The sequence below is a fragment of the Hemitrygon akajei genome, chromosome 26, assembly GCF_048418815.1.
Source record: "Hemitrygon akajei chromosome 26, sHemAka1.3, whole genome shotgun sequence".
Classification (NCBI taxonomy): domain Eukaryota; kingdom Metazoa; phylum Chordata; class Chondrichthyes; order Myliobatiformes; family Dasyatidae; genus Hemitrygon; species Hemitrygon akajei.
Window position 1 is genome coordinate 44,089,730 of NC_133149.1, and position 22,585 is coordinate 44,112,314.

At 43.9% G+C, this 22,585-nt stretch overlaps 1 protein-coding gene across 2 annotated transcripts in view; it reads left to right on the top strand.

Annotated features, from left to right (window-relative positions):
• The window catches only part of dscaml1 (Down syndrome cell adhesion molecule like 1), a 673,508-nt gene that overhangs the window by 646,438 nt on the left and 4,485 nt on the right, over positions 1-22,585 (top strand). For both annotated transcript variants that reach the window (XM_073030068.1, XM_073030069.1), the window contains 3 exons: positions 8,968-9,120; positions 9,617-9,811; positions 19,518-19,823. In XM_073030068.1, the coding sequence (XP_072886169.1) occupies positions 8,968-9,120; positions 9,617-9,811; positions 19,518-19,823 (654 nt within the window). The remainder of the gene's footprint in view (positions 1-8,967; positions 9,121-9,616; positions 9,812-19,517; positions 19,824-22,585) is intronic.

Here is a 22,585-nt window from a genome sequence, read left to right on the forward strand (position 1 = left end):
TGAAATATTTAAGTGGAACCTGAACAGAAACTTCTTCACTCAAAGGGTGGTGCGAGTGTGGAGTGAGCTGCCAGCTTAAGTGATGAATGCAGGTTTGATTTCAACAATAAAGAGAAATTTGGATGGAGAGCTATGCCTGTAGGTGCAGATCAATGGGACTAGGCAGAATAATCATTTGGCATGGACTAGATGGGCTTGAAGGGCTTGTTTCTGTGATGTTCTATGACTTTCTAACAGGTACAGGAATGTACCACTTCCTCCCCAGACCTTTCAAGGTGGTGTGGTCAATCTGTGATATATCTCAACATACTAATTACAGTTGTGTTGTAGATAGAAGCCATTCAATCCATCAAAAATGATCAGTGCAGTCCAATTCAACAAAATGTCTACGGATCACAGCTCCTCAGGTCTTTCCTCCAGGAGCTCTGCTTTCATCCCACATCACAATCAGGCCATAAGATATAGGAGCAAAGTTAGGCCATTTGGCCCTTCGAATCTGCTCCACCATTTCATCATGGCTGATCAAATTTTCCTCTCAGCCCCAATCTCCTGTCTTCTCCACGTATCCCCTCATGCCCTGACCAGTCAAGAATTAATCAGCCTCTGCTTTAAATATACATATAGACTTGGCCTCCGCAGCTGCCAATGGCAAAGAATTCCACAGATTCACCACTTTCTAGCTAAAGAAATTCCTCCTCATCTCCATTCTAAAAGGATGCCCCTCTATTCTGAGTCCATATCCTCTGGCCTTAGACTCTCCCATCACAGGAAACATCCTCTCCACATCCACTCTATCGAGGCCTTTCACCATTTAATAGGTTTCAATGAGGTCACCCCTCATTCTTCTGAATTCTAGTGAATACAGACCCAGAGCCATCAAATGACAAGCCATTTTCATTTTCGTGAACCTCTTTTGAATCCTCTTCAGTTTCAGCACATCCTTTCAAAAATAAGGGGCCCAAAACTGCTCACAATACTCCAAGTGAGGCCTCACCAGTGCTTTATAAAGTCTCAACATTACATCCTTGCTTTTGTATTCTAGTCCTCTTGAAAGGAATGCTGACATCGCATTTGCCTTCCTCACCACAGACTCAACCTGCAAATTAACCTTTAGGGAATCCCGTATAAGGACTCCTAAGTCCCTTTGCACCTCCGTTTTTTTAGTTTTCTCTCCATTTAGAAAATAGTCAACCTTTTCATTTCTTCTACCAAAGTGCATGACCATACACTTCCCAATTCCTAACACTGTAATTTCTTTGTCTATTCTCCTAATCTGTTTACTCTCTACTTTCTTAAAACTACCTGCCCCTCTACCTAGCTTCATATTGTCTGCAAACTTTGCAGCAAAGCCATCAATTCCATTGCCCAAATCATTTATATATAACTTAAAAAGAATCGATCCCAACACAGACCCATGTGGAACACCACTAATCACTGGCAGCCAATCAGAAAAGACTCCCTTTCTTCCTGTCAATTCCTGATTGACAGGAGGCTCTTTTTGCCTCCTGTCAATCAGCCACTGTTTTATCCGTGTCAGAATTTTTCCTGTAATTCCATGGGCTCCTAGCCTGTTAAGCAGTCTCATGTGTGGCACCTCGTCAAAGGCCTTCTGAAAATCCAAGTACACAACATCAACCAATTCTCCTTTGTCTATCCTGCTTGTTATTTCTTCGAAGAATTCCAACAGGCAAGATTTCCCCTTGAGGAAACCATGCTGACTACAACCTCTTTTTTCATGTGTCTCCAATTACCTTGATACCTCATCCTTATCAATCGACTCCAATATCTTCCCAACCACTGAGGTCAGACTAACTGGCCTATAGTCTCCTTTCTTCTTCCTCTCCCCCTTCTTGAAGAGTGGAGTGATATTTACAATTTTCCAGTCTTCCTGAACCATTCCAGAATCTAGTGATTCTTGGAAGATCATTACCAATGCCGCAACAATCTCTTCAGCCTCCTCTTTCAGAACCCTGGGGTGTAGACCATCTGGTCCAGGTGACATCTTACTTCAGACCATCACAAAGGATGTGGGGTTAGAAGATCAAATGGCCAAGATAATATGCCCCTATTCTGTAGGTCAGTGAGAGAATTTGGGGGAAAGTTAATGGAAATGTGAAGAGTATATGTTATGTGGAAATGTTAGTAGAGGAATGATACAGAATATCATAGCGCAGTACAGGCACTTCTGCCCCCAATGTGATGCTGACCTTTTAATCTATTCTAAGATCAATGTTACTACTTCCATCCCACACAACTCTCCATTTTTCTATCATCCACGTGCCTACTTAAGAATCTCTTAAATGTCCCTGATCTATCTGACAGCTCGTTTCATGCACTCACCACTCTCTGTGTAAAGAAGCCTACCTCTCACATCCCCCCACTTATAATTTCCGCCAACTACCTTAAAATTATGCTCTCTTGTATTAGTCATGAGGCATGGGATAAGTGGAACCTTGGCTGTTTGGATAAAAAATTGGCTTAAAGGAAGAAAGCAGAGGGTAGTTGTGGAAGGAAAGTATTCTGCCTGGTGGTCGGTGACTAGTGGAGTGCCGCAGGGATCTGTCCTGGGACCCCTGCTATTTGTGATTTTTATAAATGACCTGGATGTAGAGGCAGAAGGATGGGTGAGTAAGATTGCGGATGACATGAAGATTGGAAGAGTTGTGGATGGAGCTATAGGTGGTCGAAGGTTACAAGAGGATATAGACAGGCTGCAGAGTTGAGCAGAAAAATGACAGATGGAATTCATTCCGGACAAGTGTGAGGTGATGCATTTTGGAAGGACAAACCAGAAGACTGAGTACAGGATTAATGGTCAGTTACTTCAGAGTTTAGATGCACAAAGGGACCTTGGGGTTCAAATCCATACATCCCTCAAGGTCGCTGCACAGGTTGATAGGGTAGTTAATAAGGCCTATGGGATGCTAGGCTTCATTAACAGGGGGATTGAGTCTCGGCCCGAAACATCGACAGTGCTTATCCCTATAGATGCTGCCTGGCCTGCTGTGTTCCACTTTCTGAGAAGTAGGGTTAACTGGAGTTAAAGTGCGGTCCAGCAATAACCTTATTAAATGGGGGAACAATCCCTGGAGATTAATGGGTTTGCCATTGTTACTTAAGATATTCCTACTGAATGGCCTACTCTACTAGAATACACTGCTCCACATTGTAGGAGGGGTCATGTCATACAAACTTGGTTGAGTTTTTTTTGAGATGGTGACAAAGATGATTGATAAGGGTAAGACAATAGTAAGCTGGTCCAAAAGGCATATGGGATCCATGGAGATTTGGTAGACTGGATTCAAAGTTGTTTTTGCTGTAGGAAACAGACACTAATGATGGAGGGATGTTGTTCTGACTTGAGGTGTATGATCAGTAGTGTTTTGCAAGGATCAGTACTAGGAGCCTTGTTTGTGATTACATATAAATGATTTGGACAAAAATGTAGATGGGCTGATTAGTAAACTTGCAGATGACACAAAAAGTGTCATTCAAAAGGGGAATGACAAGATGGCGTCAGCAACAAACGGCAACATCCCGCAGAGAGCTCACTAAATTACTTCTACTACTTCTTCTTCTTTTAAATATACTTCTACGGCTGAACTGCAGTCGATTGCAGCCTGTCATTTCCATTGTGATTATGTCATTTTGGGCTGACTGAGTGATCTAGTGCTTTTGCTATCTCCTGGAGAATTTGTGAAGTTGAGCATGGCATGTGCAGCCGTTGTTTCTGAATGACGGCACACAAACCCGTGGTCAGCCTCCAGTATTTCCCACCAATTAAAGTGTTGAGCAAGTTTGAAATTGATGGGGGCAAAAGTGGGTGTTCAGAGCCATTTGACCGGTTTCCCTCTTGCTGCTGCCGGAGGAAGGTGCACATTTGATCACCTCGACGCAGCTTATGGCTATGGGACTCTTTGGGGGTCAGGGGGGAACCCTGTGTTTGGAAGTTTAATGTCCTCAGCACTGAATGCGCTCTGCAGTTGTGAACTCATTTTTGGAGGACTCTGTGGTTCATGGGTTTCTGGTTACACTGGACAACAAAGATTTTGCTTCCTGAATACTTTTGAGTGTATCTTTTGAATTTGGGGCTGCTGATCATGAAAATCACCATGAAATTTCCCTATCTCGCACCGTTTTTCTGAACTTGCCTATATTTGTTCTTTCAATTAAAATGTTGCCCACAATGTAAACTGAAAAGCTTTCTATCTTGTCCAGGTATGCTTAGGCAGAGCAGGTTTTAGAAAGACTATAAAGCATCACGCACACACTGTTCTATACATTGCATTTACATGTATATCCGTTTGCAGTCACGTTGATGCACATGCTCTACGCGCATAGCATATTGTGTGTACTCACAATCAGCATCAGCGCTGGAGTCAGGAGCAAAGGCTCCTGAGTTCGAATCCAAGTCGGGCCACCCCCGAGCACGCTTTCCATCTGTGCTGAGTTGAGCGTCGAGCTAGCCACTCGGCCTCGTAAAAAACAAGGGCCGAGTCAGGAACATTCATATTGTGACCCGGTTAATCCAAAAGGAGACCAATCCTGACACCACGCGCCAGACAAGAACGGCTGACTGTCTGGTGCGACACGCTATGAAAAATGTACTCATTATAATAACGTAATTGTATCTTCAGAAGTATTTGTGATAGCAAAATGTCTCGCCAATGTTGCAACAGCTGCGATACTTTCTGTTATATTTGTGGTGAGTATACACTTAAATTTCAACGATGGAGCATGACTCCTCTTATTAAGAAAGCCATGAGCTCTACTTTGGGTGTGAAATTGGTGACCAAGACAAAGGCTGGGCTCCTCACAGTTTTTGCGCAACATGCACGGTTGATCTTAGAGCTCAGCTCAGAGGTACTTGGAGATCAATGCCGTTTGCTGTCCTGATGATACGGTGAGAGCAGAAGGATCATGTGACAGACTGCTCCTTCTGTCTGACCAGTGTGGGGTCTGGTTTCTCTGAAATCCATTGAATACCCCAATCTCCCTTCAGCCACGAGACCTGCATCGCGTGACGATAGTCTTTCAGGACCAAAGCCACCAGAGACATGGAGTCTAGAGGGGGCAGACGGAGATGCCACGATGCACAAGGCAGCAATGAAAAACAACACTGATACTGATACAGAGTGTGAACCCTTTATGTTGAGTGAGCCTCATCTGATAACTAAATCTGAGTTAAATGACCTGGTCAGAGACTTGGGTTTGTCAAAGGCAAAAACAGAATTACTGGGTTCAAGGCTGCAAGGATGGAATCTGCTGTCACCAGGCACAAACATTTCCATCTTCCGTAGTCGCCAAGAAGATTTGACACAACTCTTTGGTCAGGTTGATAATTTCTGACGTTAATGGCCTTTTCACTGTTTTGGGTTGCCAGTATGGCCCACAACAATGCAATTTTTTAATTGATTCTTCAATGTTAAGCCTGAAAGCTGTGCTGCTACAGAACGGCAGTGTCCACCTTTCGATACCAGTCGGCTGAGCCGTACACATGAAAGAAAACCACTGAAATCTGGGCGTCTTGTCGAAACACGTAGAGCATAGCAACTACAACTGGAACATCTATGGTGATCTGAAAGTAGTAGTGCTGCTACTAGGAATGCAACAAGTACTGTTGTTATTTTGTGAATCTGACATCCATTCTAAAGAATCTCTTTACATTAAAAACAATTGGCCACTCCATAAGCAGTTGGTTCCAGGGCAGAAAAGTGTGGCATGTAAGCCACTTGTAAAACCAACAAAGATAATTTTGCCCACTGTTCATATAAAACTGAGGATTGTGAAAAATTTTATGAAAGCAATGGACAAGAAAGGTGAAGGATTTTGATATTTGAGAAAGATGTTTCCCAGAATAACTGATGCCAAGACTAAGGAAGGCATTTTTTTGTTGGTCCACAAACCAAACAAGTCACCAATGACAGGCAATTCAAAGAGCTTCTAGTGGGACCGGAGAAAATCACATGGAAGGCATTCAAGGATGTTGTTGGAAAATTTTCTTGCCAACTACAGACACCAAACTACATGCAGCTGGTTGACAACATGCTTCAAGCATACAAAACCATGAAGTGCAACATGTCACTAAAGATTCATTTTCTGCATTCCCATGTAGACATCTTCCCTGCAACTCTTGGAGTTGTCAGTGCCGATCACGGTGAAACGTTTCACCAGGACATTGAGTTCATGTAGAAAAGGTATCGGGACAACTGGAACCTGTCAATACTGGCTGATTATTGTTGGACACTTAGGTGAGAAGCCTCAGACACGGAGTACAAATGAAAATCATCAACAAAATATATTTAGCTCAGTTGAAGTATTGAAAGTGTCAATACCATTATGCAATTCAACGCATTATATTCAATAAAAGTTAATATTGTGTTTCTCCAAATTCTTATGTGATATAAATAGTCTGAAATTATATTTGTGTTCAGCTTCAAGCAGTCTATCATAAACACAAAATATTTCTGAGGAAGCAACACTTTTGAAAAAATTTGCTGTCCAGTGTTACTCCTATTTTGCTAGTTGCGCGATTTGATCGAGGCGATTTAGTGCGGAACTGGCTCTGCAGCTGAGGCCTGCAGTTGTCGACACAGCGCTAAACTGACTGACTCAGTGACTGTGGCTCCTGGACCAATTCAGGGACTCTGCTGTTGATGTTTAATATTCTGTATGTTATTTGCTCTCTCTTTGCTATTTATGTGATTTGTTCTTTTTTTGCACGTTGGTTGTTTGATGTTTTCTTTAAACAAGTTCCATGGTGTTTCTTTGTTTTGTGGGTGTCTGCGGGAGGACGACTCTCAGGGTTGTAGACTGTATACGCACTTTGATAATAAATGTACTTTGAAATGTGGAGAAGTGATGGAGATATGAATAGTGAGGAAGATTGTCAAAGGATAGAGTAAGATATAAACCAGTTGGTAATGTGGGCAGAGAAATGGCAGGTGGAGTTTATTCCAGACAAGTAAACATGTGGTGTTGTACCTTGAGAGGTAAGATGTAGGAGTAAGGTTTACAATAAATGCCAGGACCCTGAGGAGCACTGATGGACAGAGGGATCTCGATCCAGCTTTATGCTTGTAAAGAAGACATTCTGCACACTTAGCTTCAGCAGTTGGAACACTGAGTATAAAAGTCATTGAGTTATATTGCAACTGTATAAAACTTTGATTGGGCCACACTTGGAGTATTGTGTGCAATTCTGGTTGCAACATTACAGGAAGGATATGCAGACTTTGAGAAAGTGCAGAAGAGGTTCATCAGGATGCTGCCTGGATTAGGAGAAGTTGCACTATTGGCTCAGGAGTTTCTGAGGCTGAGAGGACGAATCTTTCTCTGGGTAGAAATATCGAAAAAATGGAGTGTATAGCTTTAAAGTGAGGGAAGGAATATTTAAAGGAGATTTATATGGCATTTTTTACACAATGTGGCAGTTACATGGAACATGCCGTCTGGGGAGGTGGTGGCAGCAATGGTTAAGAGGCACTTGGACATGAACAGGCAGGGAAATGGCCGGATACAGACCCTGTGCAGGTAGTCGGGGTTGTTTTAAATTATGATACAAGTAAATAAAGTGTGATTGAGGAACGAGTGTGAGTTTTCAGAGTTCTGTTAATCGGTGACAACAGACCTTGCACATTCTCCCTGTGCCCTGCATGTGTTGCTTCCTTGTCCTCTGTCCATTTCCCTCCACAGATGCTGCCTGACCTACTGAGTTCCTCCTGAACATGGTGTTCACCTTGAAATGAGCTGGCCAATTAGCATAAAGACGAGGAAGCATTTATTTGTACGGTGGGGAGTGTAAACTTGGAGCCCTCTCCTGTAGGGGTTGGATTGGGGAGAGGGCAGGGGTTGGGATGTTATGTCAACCGAAACATCAAAGACTTGAATCAATAGATCTTTGGCAGTGAGGTTTATGGGACAAAGATGGACTTGGGGCACGAAGCAATTCAGATCTAAATGCCTTACAGAACAATGAACAATACCAAGGAGATACGAGACCTACTGCTGTTCCTATCTTCCCGCCGTAAAGATAACATACACAGTTTTCCTAATGGTCAATATCCGTAACTGCTAGTCAGTTTTGTATAAATGACATTTCTCTGTTCAGCACTTCAGAACATTTTGGTGACAGGGGCCAGGCTGTTCTTGTTCACAAGTAACTGAAATGTGATTGAGGAACGAGTGTGAGTTTTCAGAGTCCAGTTAATCGGCGATGACACCACTCTTCCTTGAGAGCCTGCGGTTTCATTCTCGACCAACCACACTTTGGTGAGACCTTCCTCTGTGAGTGGCAATATTCTTCACATTCTTTGTGTCTTCTTTCCATAGAAGGTACTGGTGAGGCCTCACCTAGAGTACTATGTGCAGTTCTGATCTCTTTACTTAAGAAAAGATGTACTGGCTTTGGAGGTGTTGCAGAGGAGATTCACCAGGTTGATTCTGGAGATGAGATGGTTAACCTCATAGCAGGGTTGAAGGGGAAGTTAAGCATGGGAGGTACAGGATATGTGGATGGGACAGATGAAGAGGCGTGAGCACAGAGATAAGGAGTTGAGTTGTCTGGGACTATACTTGCTGAAATTCTGAAGAATGAGAGGGGAACTTTATGAAACATAAAATTATGTAAGAAATAGATGAGATAGAGACTGGAAATTTGTTTCCACAGGTAGGTGAGACTAGAACTAGGAGACACAGACTCAAGATTCAGGGAATATAGGTTTAAGATGGAGATGAGAAGAAACTGCTTTGTCCAGAGAGTAATGAATCTGAAGCGTTCTCTGCCCAGGGAAACTGTAGAGACAAATTAAGTAGATTTAAGACACAGCGACATAGATTCTTCTATAATAGGGAAATTAAGGGTGATGGAGAAAAGGTAGGTAGGTGGAGTTGAGTCGACAACCAGATAAGCCATGATCTGGCCATATGGCCTACTCTTGCACCTACTTCTTATGTTCTCTGCTGCAGGGGAAGACAAGGCCACGATCCCAGTGACAGACTCCGAGTTTAATCAATCGGTCAACCCCCAGAGTTTCTGCACGGGTGTATCTCTCCATCACCCGGCCTTGGTTCAGAACACGGGGCCACTGATCGACATGTCAGACATCCGGCCTGGCACCAGTAAGTATCAGAGTTTCTATAAAAGTGTAGTGACTTCAGGTCAGACAATACCAGACCAGAAATGGATCTTGTTTTGCTTGGAATGTGGGTGACCAGCACAGTGGGGTTGAAGGGGAAGTGAAGCATGGGAGATGCAGGATATGTGGATGAGACAGATGAAGAGGCGTGAGCACAGAGACAATCAGACCAGGTGGGCCGAATAGCCAGCTTTCAATCCATATGTGTTCATGCTGCAGACAATGGGGAGGGAAAGAAAATGATTAATTTAAATGGTTCAACACACATAAAATGCTGGAGAAACTCAGCAGCTCAGGCAACATCTATAGAGAAGAGTAAACAGTCGATGTTTCAGGCCAAGACCTTTCATTAGGACTCCGCCCAAAATGTCGACTGTTTATTCCCCTCCATAGAAGCTGTCTGACCTGCTGAGTTTCTCCAGCACTTTGTGTGCGTTGGTCAATGTCTCAATGAAGACTCTTGGTTTCCTCACCACTAGATCCTGTTGCGAGGAAGAGTGTGAAATCAGCACACAGTACAAGGAACAGGTATTCCAGCCAGTGGACTCTTACAAAGTGTCAGGCCTCAACCCCAGCTCGAACCTTAACCTCTGACTGGAGAACTGTGGGATCACAGCATGGAATAACGGTGACAGAGAGTGACAGCTACAGTGCCAGCCTCTCCCAGGACACAGGTAAGAGTGGCAGTAAAGGGACAGGACGAGCCCTGCTTGGTTGTTTATACCATAAAGATTTTGATAGTTACTGTATTTATTGTCAGACTTAACTTCCCAAATAACCTAATGTACCACTTGGAACCCCATTCACCTTCCCAAACAGTCCCTCCCTCCTCCGCCAGTCCACCAGGACTCCAGTAGGAACCACCTGCAAAACTGAATGTAGTTTTGCTCACATAGGCTACTCCAACAACATCTCCCAAGCCTCAATCACCATGAAGGACAATGGGCACAGAGTGGCACCTCATCTTTTAATCACATCCTGACTTGGAAATATTTTGCACTCCTTCATTGTCATAATATGGAAATCCTGAAGTTGGTAACTAATAATGTTGTAGGATAGAGTGTACCTTCAGCATAGTGGACAGTATTGTTTAAAAAAAAGAAGACAAGAGCAAGGACAGATGATCAATAACAAGGATGTTGCCTGGACTTGAAGGACTGAGTTATGAAGAGAGGTTGAGCAAGTTAGGATTCTTTTCACTGGAGTGTAGGAGAATGAAGGGAGATCTCATCAAAGAGTATATAATTATGAGGGGCATAGATAGGATCTTTTCCCCAGGGTTGGGAATCAAGAACGAGAGGACATAAGTTTAAGTTATCAGGGGAGTGATTTAATAGGAACCTGAAGAACAACCTTTTCACCCAGAGCATGGTTGGTGGATGGAAGAGATTAAGCCAGCCACATGAACAACATTTAAAAGGAAACTGGGCAGGTACATGGTATAGTCATTCAGCCCATCAAGTCTGCTCCACCATTCAATCCTGGCTGATCCTTTTTTCCCCTTCTCAGCCCCACTCCCCGGTCGTCTCCCCATAACCCTTGATGCCATGTCCAATAAAGAACCTATCAATCTCTGCCTTAAATACATCCAATGACCTGGCCTCCACAGCTGTCTGTGGTATCAAATTTCACAAATTCACCATGCACTGGTTAGAGAAATTTCTCCGCATTTCTGTTTTAAATAGACGCCTCTCTATCCTGAGGCTGTGTCCTCTTGATCTAGACTCTCCCACCATGAGAAACATCCTTTCCACATCTACTCTATCTAGGCCTTTCAACATTCAAGAGGTTTCAATGAGAACCCTCCTCATCCTTCTTAATTCCAGCGAGTACAGACCCAGAGCCATCAAAAGTTCCTCGTATGACAACCCTTTCATTCCCAGAATCATCCTTGTGAACCTCCTCTGAACTCTTGCTATGCCAGCACATCTTTTCTTAGGTGAGAAGCCCAAAACTGTTCACGATACTCAAGGTGAGGCCTTGAACATCTCGTCCAGGTGATGTACGTACCCTTAGGTCTCTCAGCTTTTTGAGCACCCTTGTAATGTAACTGCACTCACTTCCCTTCCCTCACACCCTTCAACATCTGGCACACTGCTAGAGTCTTCCACAGTGAAGACTGATACATCATTCTCATTTAGTTCATTTGCCATATTCTTGGCCCCCATTATTATTTCTCCAGCCTACTTTTCTAGTGGTCCTGTATCCATTCTCATCTCTCTTCTATTTTTTACATATTTGAAAAAGCTTATACTATCCACTTTACTATTGTTTGCTAGCTTACTTTCATTATCATCTTTTCCTTTCTAATGACTCTTTTAGTTGCTCTCTGTAGGTTTTTAAAAACTTCCGAATCCTCTATCTTCCCACTAATCTTTGTCTCTCTTTTGCTTTTACAATAGCTTTGACTTCCCTTGTCAGCCAAGGTTGTACTATTTTACCATTTGAGTATTTCTTCATTTTTGGAATACACATGTCCTGCACCTTCCTCATTTTTCCCAGAAACTCACACCATTGCTGCTCTGCTGACATCCCTGCCAGCACCTCCTTCCAATTTACTTTGGCCAACTCCTCTCTCATACCACTGTAATTTCCCTTACTCCACTGAAATACTGCTACATCAGACTTTACTTTCTCCCTATCAAATTTCAAGTTGAACTCAATCATACTGTGATTACTGCCTCCTAAGGGTTCTTTTACCTTAAGCTCCCCAATCACCTCTGATTCATTACATAACACCCAATCCAGTATAGCTGATCCCCTAGTAGGGTCAATGACAAACTGTTCTAAAATGCCATCTTGTAGACACTCAACAAACTCACTCTCTTGGGATCCATTTCCAACCTGATTTTCCCTATAGATGTGTGTGCTGAAATCTCTTATAATCTATCACAACACTGCCCTTTTGACACACCCCTCTTAGTTCCTGTTGTAATCTGTGATCCACATCCCAGCCACTGTTGGGAGGCCTGTATGTAACTGCCATCAGGGTCCTTTTACCCTTGCAGTTTCTTAACTCAACCCACAAGGATTCAACATCTTCCGATCCTATGTCACATCTTTCTACTGATTTGATGCCATTCTTAACCAGAAGAGCCACACCACCCCCTCTGCCTACCTTCCTCTCCCTCTGATATAACGTGTAACCTTGGACATTCAGCTCCCAATTACAACCACCCTTCAGCCATGTTTCAGGGATGGCCACAACATCATACCTGACAATCTGTAATAGTGCAACAAGAGATTATCCGCCTTATTTCGTATACTCCATGCATTGAGATATTACACTTTGTTGCATTTGCTACCCTTTCTGACTCTGCATCCCTAATGCATTGATACTCACCTTGTTGGCTGTAATTATGTCCTATCTCCTGCCTGCCCTTCCTGACAGCCTGACTGGATGCTATCTTTGCTTTTCTACCATCCATCCTATCCTGAGTCCCTTTACTCCAGTTCCCATCCCCTCGCCAAGTTGGTTTAAACCCTCCCTAACAGCTCTAACAAACCTGACCGCTAGAATATTTGTTCCCCTCGGGTTCAGATGCAACCCGTCATTTTTGAGCAGGTTATGCCTCCCCCAGAAGAGAACCCTTAGCCCTGCCCCCTGCACCAGCTTCTCAGCCATGCATATATCTGCCAACTCATTCTGTTTTTACCCTCACTGATGTGTGGCACAGGCAGCAATCCAGAAATTCTCAGCTTTCTACCTAGCTCTCTAAATTCTCTTTTCAGGACTTCCTTGCTTTTCCTTCCTATATCATTGGTACCAACATGCACCAAGACATCTGACTGCTTTGTGTTGTGGTTGTGATTTGAGACGTCCCTGACCCTGGCATCAAGGAGGCAACATACCATTCAGGTGTCCCGTTCACGTCCACAGAATTTCCTGTTTGTTCCACTGATTATTGAGTCCCCTATCACTACCGCTCCCCTCTTCTCCCTTTTTCCCTTCTGCACCATGGACCTATGCTCAGAGCCAGTAACCAGGTCTCTGTGACATTCCCCTGGAAAGTCACCCCCCCCCCCCCCCATATCAGTATCCAAGTATCCACTCATTTTGAAGGGTGCTCTGCGCTAACTGCCTGTTCACATTTCCATTTCTTCTGACAGTTACACAGCTACTCGCCTCCTGAAACTTAGGGGTGACTACTTCCCTGTAACTCTGATCGATTATCACCTCACTCTCCCATACAAGCCGAAGGTCATCCAGCTGCTGCTCCAGATCCCTAACATGGTCTTCAAGGAGCTGCAGCCGGATGCACTTCACGCAGATGTAGTTCCCCGGGAGAATCTGGGTTTCCCAGGACTCCAACATCCGGCATGAAGAACACACAATGGCCATTTACTACTCTAGGTTCATTAAGAGAGGGAGAAAAAAAATGAAGCTTCCCCAGAGCCAACACTTCTTCTGAGCCGAAGTCTCCTTTAAGCCAAAGCTTGACACTCCTACTGTCACCACTGGCCTACTCTCGACAATGGCCACCCGCTTGTCCCTTCTGTACTTTGAAACAAGCATTGTATATGGGCCAAATGGAAGCAAATGGGTCCAGCTTTAATGGGAACCTTGGTTGGCATGGATCATTACACCAAAGAGCCTGTTTCTGGGCTCTTTGACTCTAAATGCTGGTCTTGCCACCAATGCCAGCTACTTTACACAAAAAAAAAGATTGTGCTTTTACTTAGTGAGCCTTGGACAAAATCTGACCAGAGCAGTACGCACCTGATGATCATCCATTGACACCCAGATTGTGACATCCATGGTTGATTTCACCTGGTCAAGTGTCACTGCCCTCAGCAACAGTCTTGCATTCAGGGTTGTAAAGGCTTGCTGATGGGTTAATCCTTCAGGAACATTGTGAGGGAAGTGAGGGTTGTGCAATTAGATCTACGATCTCTTTCTCGCCCTGAGCTTGTCTTAACAGTTGTGATTTTTATAAATGACTTGAATGAAGAAATGGTTAGTAAGGTGGAGGCGAATGAATTAGGGACATTTAAGAGACTCTCAGATAGGCACCTAGATAAAAAAAAATGGAGACCTATGTGGAAGGGAAGGTTTAGAGTGATCTTAGAGCAGGTTAAGTAATCGGCACAACATCAAGTTCAAGTTCAAAGTAAATTTATTATCAAAGTGTGTATATGTCACCGTATACAATCCTGAGATTCTTTTTCTTATAGGCATTCATGGTAAAACAAAGAAATACAGTAGAATCAATGAAAAACTATACAATTATGAGCCAAAGGGTCTGTACTGTGCTGTACTGTTCTATGTTTGATAAAGTAGTGCTCAGTCAGCCACCAGCAGTAATGACTGGCAAAGGCATCAGGATTTACTTAATATTCTTCAATTAAACTCTGGAACAAAAAGATTATACTTTTCAAGGATAGATTTCATCCACCAGGGTTTCTTCTGAAAATATAAATTATGTATTGTGGAGCTTCTAAGATCTTGTGCACAGAGAAGGCCATACTGGTGCTTTCTGTTCTAATCCCCAGCTCTTATCTCACAAAATTTACTACTTCTGTTTTTCAAGTGATTATCTGATTTCTCCTTGAATACAAATGCAACTCAGACTCCAGTTTGAGTTTTTGCAGTAGGAATGGTAGATCTCAGTGACTGCTGCAGACTCTGTTCCTCAGCTCCCCCAACCTGGAGCTAAGGAGTACTGCCACAGGAAAGCAGCATCCACCATCAGAGACCCCCACCATACAACCATGTTCTCTTCTTGCTCTTGCCTTTGAGTAGGAGCATTAGGTTCCACACCACCAAGTTCAGGAACAGTTATTACCCTGCAATCATCAGGTTCCTGAACTAGTGAAGATAACTTCATTCACCTAACTCCTTACTTCTGTTCTAAAAGGTTGCCCCTCAATTTTGAGGCTGTGCCCTCCAGTTCTGGATGCCCCACCATAGGAAACATCCTTTCCACATCCACCCCATCTAGTCCTTTCAACTTTCGGTAGATTTCAATGAGATCCCCATGCATCCTTCTAAATTCTAGTGCGTACAGACCCAAAGCTGCCAAATGCTCCTCATATGTTAACCCCTTCATTCCCAGAATCATCCTTGTGACCCTCCTCTGGACTCTTCTTCAATGACAACAATGGGGCCCAAAACTGTTGACAATACTCCAAGTGTGGCCTGACTAGTGTCTTATAAAGGTTCAACATTATCTCCTTGCTTTTATATTCTATTCCCCTTGAAAGAAATGCCAACATTGCATTTTCCTTCTTTACCACAGACTCAACCTGTACATTAACCTTCTGGGAGTCTTGCACGAGGACTCCCAAGTCTCTCTGCACCTCTGATGTTTGAACCTTCTCCCCATTTAGATAATAGTCCGCACTATTGTTCCTTTTACTAAAATGCATTATCATGCATTTCCCAACACTGTATTCCATTGGCCACTTTTTTGCCCATTCTTCCAATTTGTCTAAGTCCTGCTGCAATCACATTGCTTCCTCAGCACTACCTACCACTCCACCTATCTTCATATCACCTGCAAACTTTGTCAATGATTTAGATAATGAAATTGATGGCTTTGTGGCAAACAATGTGAAAAGTAGCGGTCCTAATACTGACCCCTGAGGAACACCACTAGTCACTGGCAGCCAATCAGAAAAGACCCCTTTTATTCCCACTCACTGCCTCCTGCCTGTCAGCCATTCCTCTATCCATGCCAGTATATTTCCTGTAACACCATGGGATTTTATCTTGTTAAGCAGCCTCATGTGAGGCACCTTATCAATTGCCTTCTGAAAATCTAAGTAAATGGCATCCACTACCTCTCCTTTGTCCACCCTGCTTGTTACTTCCTTGAAGAACTCTAACAGGTTTGTCAGGCAAGATTTCCCTTTACAGAAACCATGCTGACTTTGACTTATTTTATCATTCGTCTCCAAGTACCTCAAAAAACCATCCTAATAATAGACTCCAACACTTTCCCAAACACTGAGGTTAGGCTAACTGGTCTGCAATTTTCCAGTCCTCTGGGACCACGCTAGAATCAATTAATTCTTGAAAGATCATGACCAATGCATCCGTTATCTCTTCAGCAACCTCTTTCAGGACTCTGGGATGTAGTCCGTCTGGTCCAGGTGACTTATCCACCTTAAAATCTTTCAGTTCGTCTAGCATCTTTACCTTTGTAATAGCAATGGCACTCACTCCTGCTCCCTGATACTCACAGACCTCTGGCACACTGCTTGTGTCTTCCACAGTAAAGACTGATGCAAAGTACTTATTAAGTTCATCTGCCATTTCTTTGACACCATTACTACCTCACCAGCATAATTTTCCAATGGTCCAATTATCAACTATCACCTCCCTTTTATTCTTTATATAATGTTAAAAAAACTTTTAGTATTTTGCTTTATATTATCAGCTAGTTTGCCCTCATATTTATCTTTTCCCTACTTACAGCTTTTTTAGTTGAATTTTAAGTTTCCCAATCATGCAACTTCCCACTCACTCTTGTTACGTTATATACCCTTTCCTTGGCTTTTATGCAGTCTATAACTTTCCTTGTCAGCCACGGTTGCCTACTCCTGTCGCTTGTGAACTATTGCCAGAAACTTCAGCCTAAGGTCATTTAAGGGTGAAATTATGAGGGTACAGAATCTTTATGTTCCTGTTCGGTTGAAAGGAAAGGTTAAAGGTTTGAAAGCGCCATGGTTTTCAAGGGATATTAGAAACTTGGTTCGAAAAAAGAGGGATGTCTACAATAGATATAGGCAGCATGGAGTAAAGGAATTGCTCGAGGAATATAAAGAATGTAAAAGGAAACTTAAGAAAGAGATTAGAAAAGCTAAAAGAAGTTACGAGTTTGGTTTGGCAAATAAGGTGGAAGTAAATCCGAAAGGCTTCTACAGTTATATTAAAAGCAAGAGGATAGTGAGGGATAAAATTGGTCCCTTAGAGAATCAGGGTGGTCAGCTATGTGTGGAGCCGAGGGAGATGGGAGAGATTTTGAACGATTTCTTCTCTTCGGTATTCACTAAGGAGAAGGATATTGAATGGTGTAAGGTGTGGGAAACAAGTAAGGAAGTTATGGAACCTATGACAATTAAAGAGGTGGAAGTACTGGCGCTTTTAAGAAATTTAAAAGTGGATAAATCTCCGGGTCCTGACCGGATATTCCCCAGGACCTTGAGGGAAGTTTGTGTAGAGATAGCAGGAGCTCTGACGGAGATCTTTCAGATGTCATTAGAAACGGGGATTGTGCCGGAGGATTGGCGTATTGCTCATGTGGTTCCATTGTTTAAAAAGGGTTCTAGAAGTAAGCCTGGCAATTATAGACCTGTCAGTTTGACATCAGTGGTGGGTAAATTAATGGAAAGTATTCTTAGAGATAGTATTTATAATTATCTGGATAGACAGGATCTGATTAGGAGTAGCCAGCATGGATTTGTGCGTGGAAGGTCATGTTTGACAAACCTTATTGAATTTTTTGAAGTAGTTACGAGGAATGTTGACGAGGGTAAGGCAGTGGATGTAGTCTATATGGACTTCAGCAAGGCCTTTGATAAAGTTCCACATGGAAGGTTAGTTAAGAAGGTTCAGTCGTTAGGTATTAATGCTGGAGTAATAAAATGGATTCAACAGTGGCTAGATGGGAGATGCCAGAGAGTAGTGGTGGATAATTGTTTATCGGGATGGAGGCCGGTGACTAGCGGGGTGCCTCAGGGATCTGTTTTGGGCCCAATGTTGTTTGTAATATACATAAATGATCTGGATGATGGGGTGGTAAATTGGATTAGTAAGTATGCCGATGATACTAAGGTAGGAGGTGTTGTGGATAATGAGGTGGGTTTTCAAAGCTTGCAGGGAGATTTATGCCGGTTAGAAGAATGGGCTGAACGTTGGCAGATGGAGTTTAATGCTGAGAAGTGTGAGGTTCTACATTTTGGCAGGAATAATCCAAATAGAACATACAGGGTAAATGGTAGGGCATTGAGGAATGCAGTGGAACAGAGAGATCTAGGAATAACAGTGCATAGTTCCCTGAAGGTGGAGTCTCATGTAGATAGGGTAGTGAAGAAGGCTTTTGGAATGCTGGCCTTTATAAATCAGAGCATTGAGTACAGAAGTTGGGAGGTAATGTTAAAATTGTACAAGGCATTGGTAAGGCCAAATTTGGAATATTGTGTACAGTTCTGGTCACCGAATTATAGGAAAGATATCAATAAATTAGAGAGAGTGCAGAGACGATTTACTAGGATGTTACCTGGGTTTCAGCACTTAAGTTACAGAGAAAGGATGAACAAGTTAGGTCTCTATTCATTGGAGCGTAGAAGGTTGAGGGGGGATTTGATCGAGATATTTAAAATGTTGAGAGGGATAGATAGAGTTGACGTGAATAGGCTGTTTCCATTGAGAGTAGGGGAGATTCAAACAAGAGGACATGATTTGAGAGTTAGGGGGCAAAAGTTTAAGGGAAACACGAGGGGGTATTTCTTTACTCAGAGAGTGATAGCTGTGTGGAATGAGCTTCCTGTAGAAGTAGTAGAGGCCAGTTCAGTTGTGTCATTTAAGGTAAAATTGGATAGGTATATGGACAGGAAAGGAGTGGAGGGTTATGGGCTGAGTGCGGGTAGGTGGGACTAGGTGAGATTAAGAGTTCGGCACGGACTAGGAGGGCCGGAATGGCTTGTTTCTGTGCTGTGATTGTTATATGGTTATATGGTTACTCTGTTCTGCCGTCATCCCTGCCAGTATCCCCCTCCAGTCCACCTGAGCAAGCTCCTCTTTCAAACCTCTGTAATTCCCTTTATTCCATTGTGATACTGATACATGTGAGTTAGGCTTCTCCCTCTCAAATTGCAGTATGAATGATCACTGCCTCGAGCACAAGCTGCTCTAAAAAGTAATCTCGTAGACATACAATAAATTCCTTCTCTTGTGATTCAACACCAACCTGATTTTCCACTTGCATATTGAAGTCCCCAATTACAATTGTGGCATTACCCTTATTACATGCCTTTTCCAGCTCCCTTTGCAATCTCAACCCCACATGTTGGAGGCCTATATATGATTCCCAAATGGTTTTTTCACCATTGCAGTTTCTTAACTCCACCAACAAGGATTCAACATTCTCTGACCCTGTCACCTTTTCAAAGGATGTAATTCACACCACTGCCTATGCCTTCCTGAATGTCCTTTTGATACAAACTACCTGCTGAATTCCTCCAGCATTTTGTGTGTTGCTCTAAATTCCAGCATTTGCAGAAACTCATGGAAAATGGTCATTAAATCTGTTTCACTGCTCTTTCAGGTACTCATGACCCAGGATTTCTGATCTCTGACTCTCCTAAGCAATGTCATGTATCATGTTCTATTCTTTTCCTCTAACTTTCCTCATCTTTGTTGTTTTTCTTTCAAAGACAAAGGCAGAAACAGCATGGTCTCTACAGAGAGTGCTTCCTCCACCTACGAGGAGTTAGCTCGAGCCTACGAGCATGCCAAGCTGGAGGAGCAGTTGCAGCACGCCAAGTTCGAGATCACTGAGTGCTTCATCTCGGACAGCTCCTCTGACCAGATGACCACAGGCACAACCGACAACGCCGACAGCATGACCTCCATGAGCACCCCCTCGGAAGCTGGAATCTGCAGGTTCACCGCGTCACCCCCACAGCCCCAGGACATTGACCGAGGGAAGAATGTTGCTGTGCCCATTGCTCACCGAGCTGGTAAGCTGTGCCAGACCCATGCCACCTAGAACTCCTTGGCTTTAATTACAACAGGCAGCTCTGCCACCCAAGCCTGGACAGAGCTTTAGTCATATAGTTTAGAAAAAGGCCGTTTAGCCCAGCTCATTCATGCCAAACAAGTTGCCCATCTAAGCAAGTCCCATTTAGCCCATATCCCTCTAAACCCTTCCTATCCATCCATATGTTTTCAAAATGGTGTTATTGTAGTTGGCTCAACCACTTCCTCTTGTTCCCTATAAGCACCATTCTCTGAATGAAGAAGTTGCTCTTCAGGTTCCTGTTGAACCTATGCCTTCTGGTATTTTATTCCCTTCTCCTGGGAAAAAGACTGTGTGCCTTCACCCTACCTATGCCACTCCTGGTTTTATACACCTCACTCAGGTCACCTTCAATTTCCTGTGCTCCATGGAATAATGACCCAGCTTGCCTAACCTCTCCCTATAATTCATAAGACATTGGAACAGAATTAGGCCGATGGGCCCATCAAGATTGCTCTGCTATTCCATCATGACTGATTTATTATCCCTCTTAACCCCATTCTCCTGTCTTCTCTCCATAACCTTTGACGTCCCCACTAATTAACACATTAAATATACGCCAGTGATTTGGCCTCCACAACCGTCTGTGGTAAATCGAAGCAAGAGGCTGAGAGTGAAGGATTAAAGGCATCTCGGAGAGAAGTCTTTTTCTTATTGATCGGGGAAAAGAGGCTAGACTGCGCAGGCGCGTGATGTAGCGCACCAAAGGTTTAAAGAAAGACCACCATATACAGCGGCCATCGTCAGAGTGGACTGAGTCGGAGTGGGACGGCTTTGGCATGAACAGGCAGAGGCGAGAGTAGTTTCTGGTAAGTTTTGTTCTGTTTAGAGCAGAGAGAATGCCAGGCAGGATGTTCGAATGCTCCTCTTGCAGGATGTAGGAAGTCAGGGAGACCTCCGGTGTCCCTGATGACTACAACTGCAAGGAGTGCATCCAGCTGCAGCTCCTAACTAACCGCATTAGGGAACTGTAGCAGGAGCTGGATGACCTCCGGATAATTCGGGAGAATGTGGAGTTAATAGATAGTAGCTACAGGGAGGTAGTTACGCCAAAGGAGCAGGGCACAGGTAATTGGGTTACCGTCAGGGAAGGGGAAAGGGCAGGCAGAGCAGGGATCCCCTGTGGCCATTCCCCTCAACAACAGGTATACCGATTTGGGTACTGTTGGGGTGGGGGATGACTTACCTGGGACAAGCTGCGGCAGCTGGATCTCTGGCACTGAGTCTGGTTCTGCAGTGCAGAAGGGAGGGTGGTAGAAGAGGAGAGCGGAAGTGATAGGGGACTCAATACTTAGATGTACAGACAGGAGGTTCTGTGGTTGTGACAGAGACTCCCGGATGGTTTGTTGCCTCCTGGGTGCCAGGGTCAGGGATGTCTCTGAGCACGTGCACAGCATTCTGAAGTGGGAGGGTGAGCAGCCAGATGTCATGGTACACATCGGTATCAATGACGTAGGAAGAAAGAGTGAGAAGGTCCTGAAGAGTGAGTATAGAGAACTTGGTAGGAAGTTAAAAAGCAGGACCTCGAGGGTGGTAATCTCAGGATTGCTACCTGTGCTCGTGCCAGTGAGGGTAAGAATAGGATGCTCTGGAGGATGAACACGTGGCTGAGGAACTGGTGCAGGAGGCAGGGTTTCAGATTTCAGGATGATTGGGACCTCTTCTGGGGCAGGTGGGACTTGTACGAGAGAGACAGGTTACACCTGAACTACAGGGGTACCAATATCCTTGCAGGGAGGTTTGTTAGTGCTATTGGGGCGGGGGGGGGGGGGTGTTAAACTAGATTTGCAGGGGGATGGGAACCAGAGTGCCAGAGCAGATAGTGGAGCAGGGTGAAAATAAATTATGTTAAAGTTTCATGCAAAGTCAGAAATAGAAGGGTTGTGTGTGATGGTAATAATCTTCTGAGGTGTGTCTATTTCAATGCGAGGAGTGTTGTGGGGAAGACTGACGAGCTGAGGGCGTGGATTGACACGTGGAATTATGACATTATAGCCATTAGTGAAACTTAGCTACAGGAGGGGCAGCTTAATGTTCCAGGGTTCCGATGTTTCAGACGTAATAGAGGCAGAGTGATGAAGGGTGGGGGGGGGTGTGGCATTGCTAGTCAGGGAATGAAGGAGATTAGTGTTGAAATTGCAGGGGCCTTGGCAGATATATTTAAAATGTCGGTACCCACGGGTGAGGTACCGGAGGATTGGAGGATAGCTCATGTTGTTCCGTTGTTTAAAAAAGGCTCTAAAAGTAATCCGGGAAATTATAGCTCTGGAAGTTTGTCATCAGTAGTAGGTAAATTATTGGAAGGAGTACTAAGAGATAGGATCTACAAGTATTTAGATAGACAGGGACTATTAGGGAGAGTCAACACGGCTTTGTGCGTGGTAGGTCATGTTTAACAAATCTATTAGAGTTTTTCGAGGAGGCTACCAGGAAAGTGGATGAAGGGAAGGCACTGGATGTTGTCTACGTGGACTTCAGTAAGGCCTTTGACAAGGTCCTGCATGGGAGGTTAGTTAGGAAGATTCAGTCGCTAGGTATACATGGTGAGGTAGTAAATTGGATTAGACATTGGCTCAATGGGAGAAGCCAGAGAGTGGTAGTGGAGGATTGCTTCTCTGAGTGGAGGCCTGTGACTAGTGGCGTGCCACAGGGATCAGTGCTGGGCTCAGAGAAGCAAGCCTCCACTACCACTCTCTGGCTTCT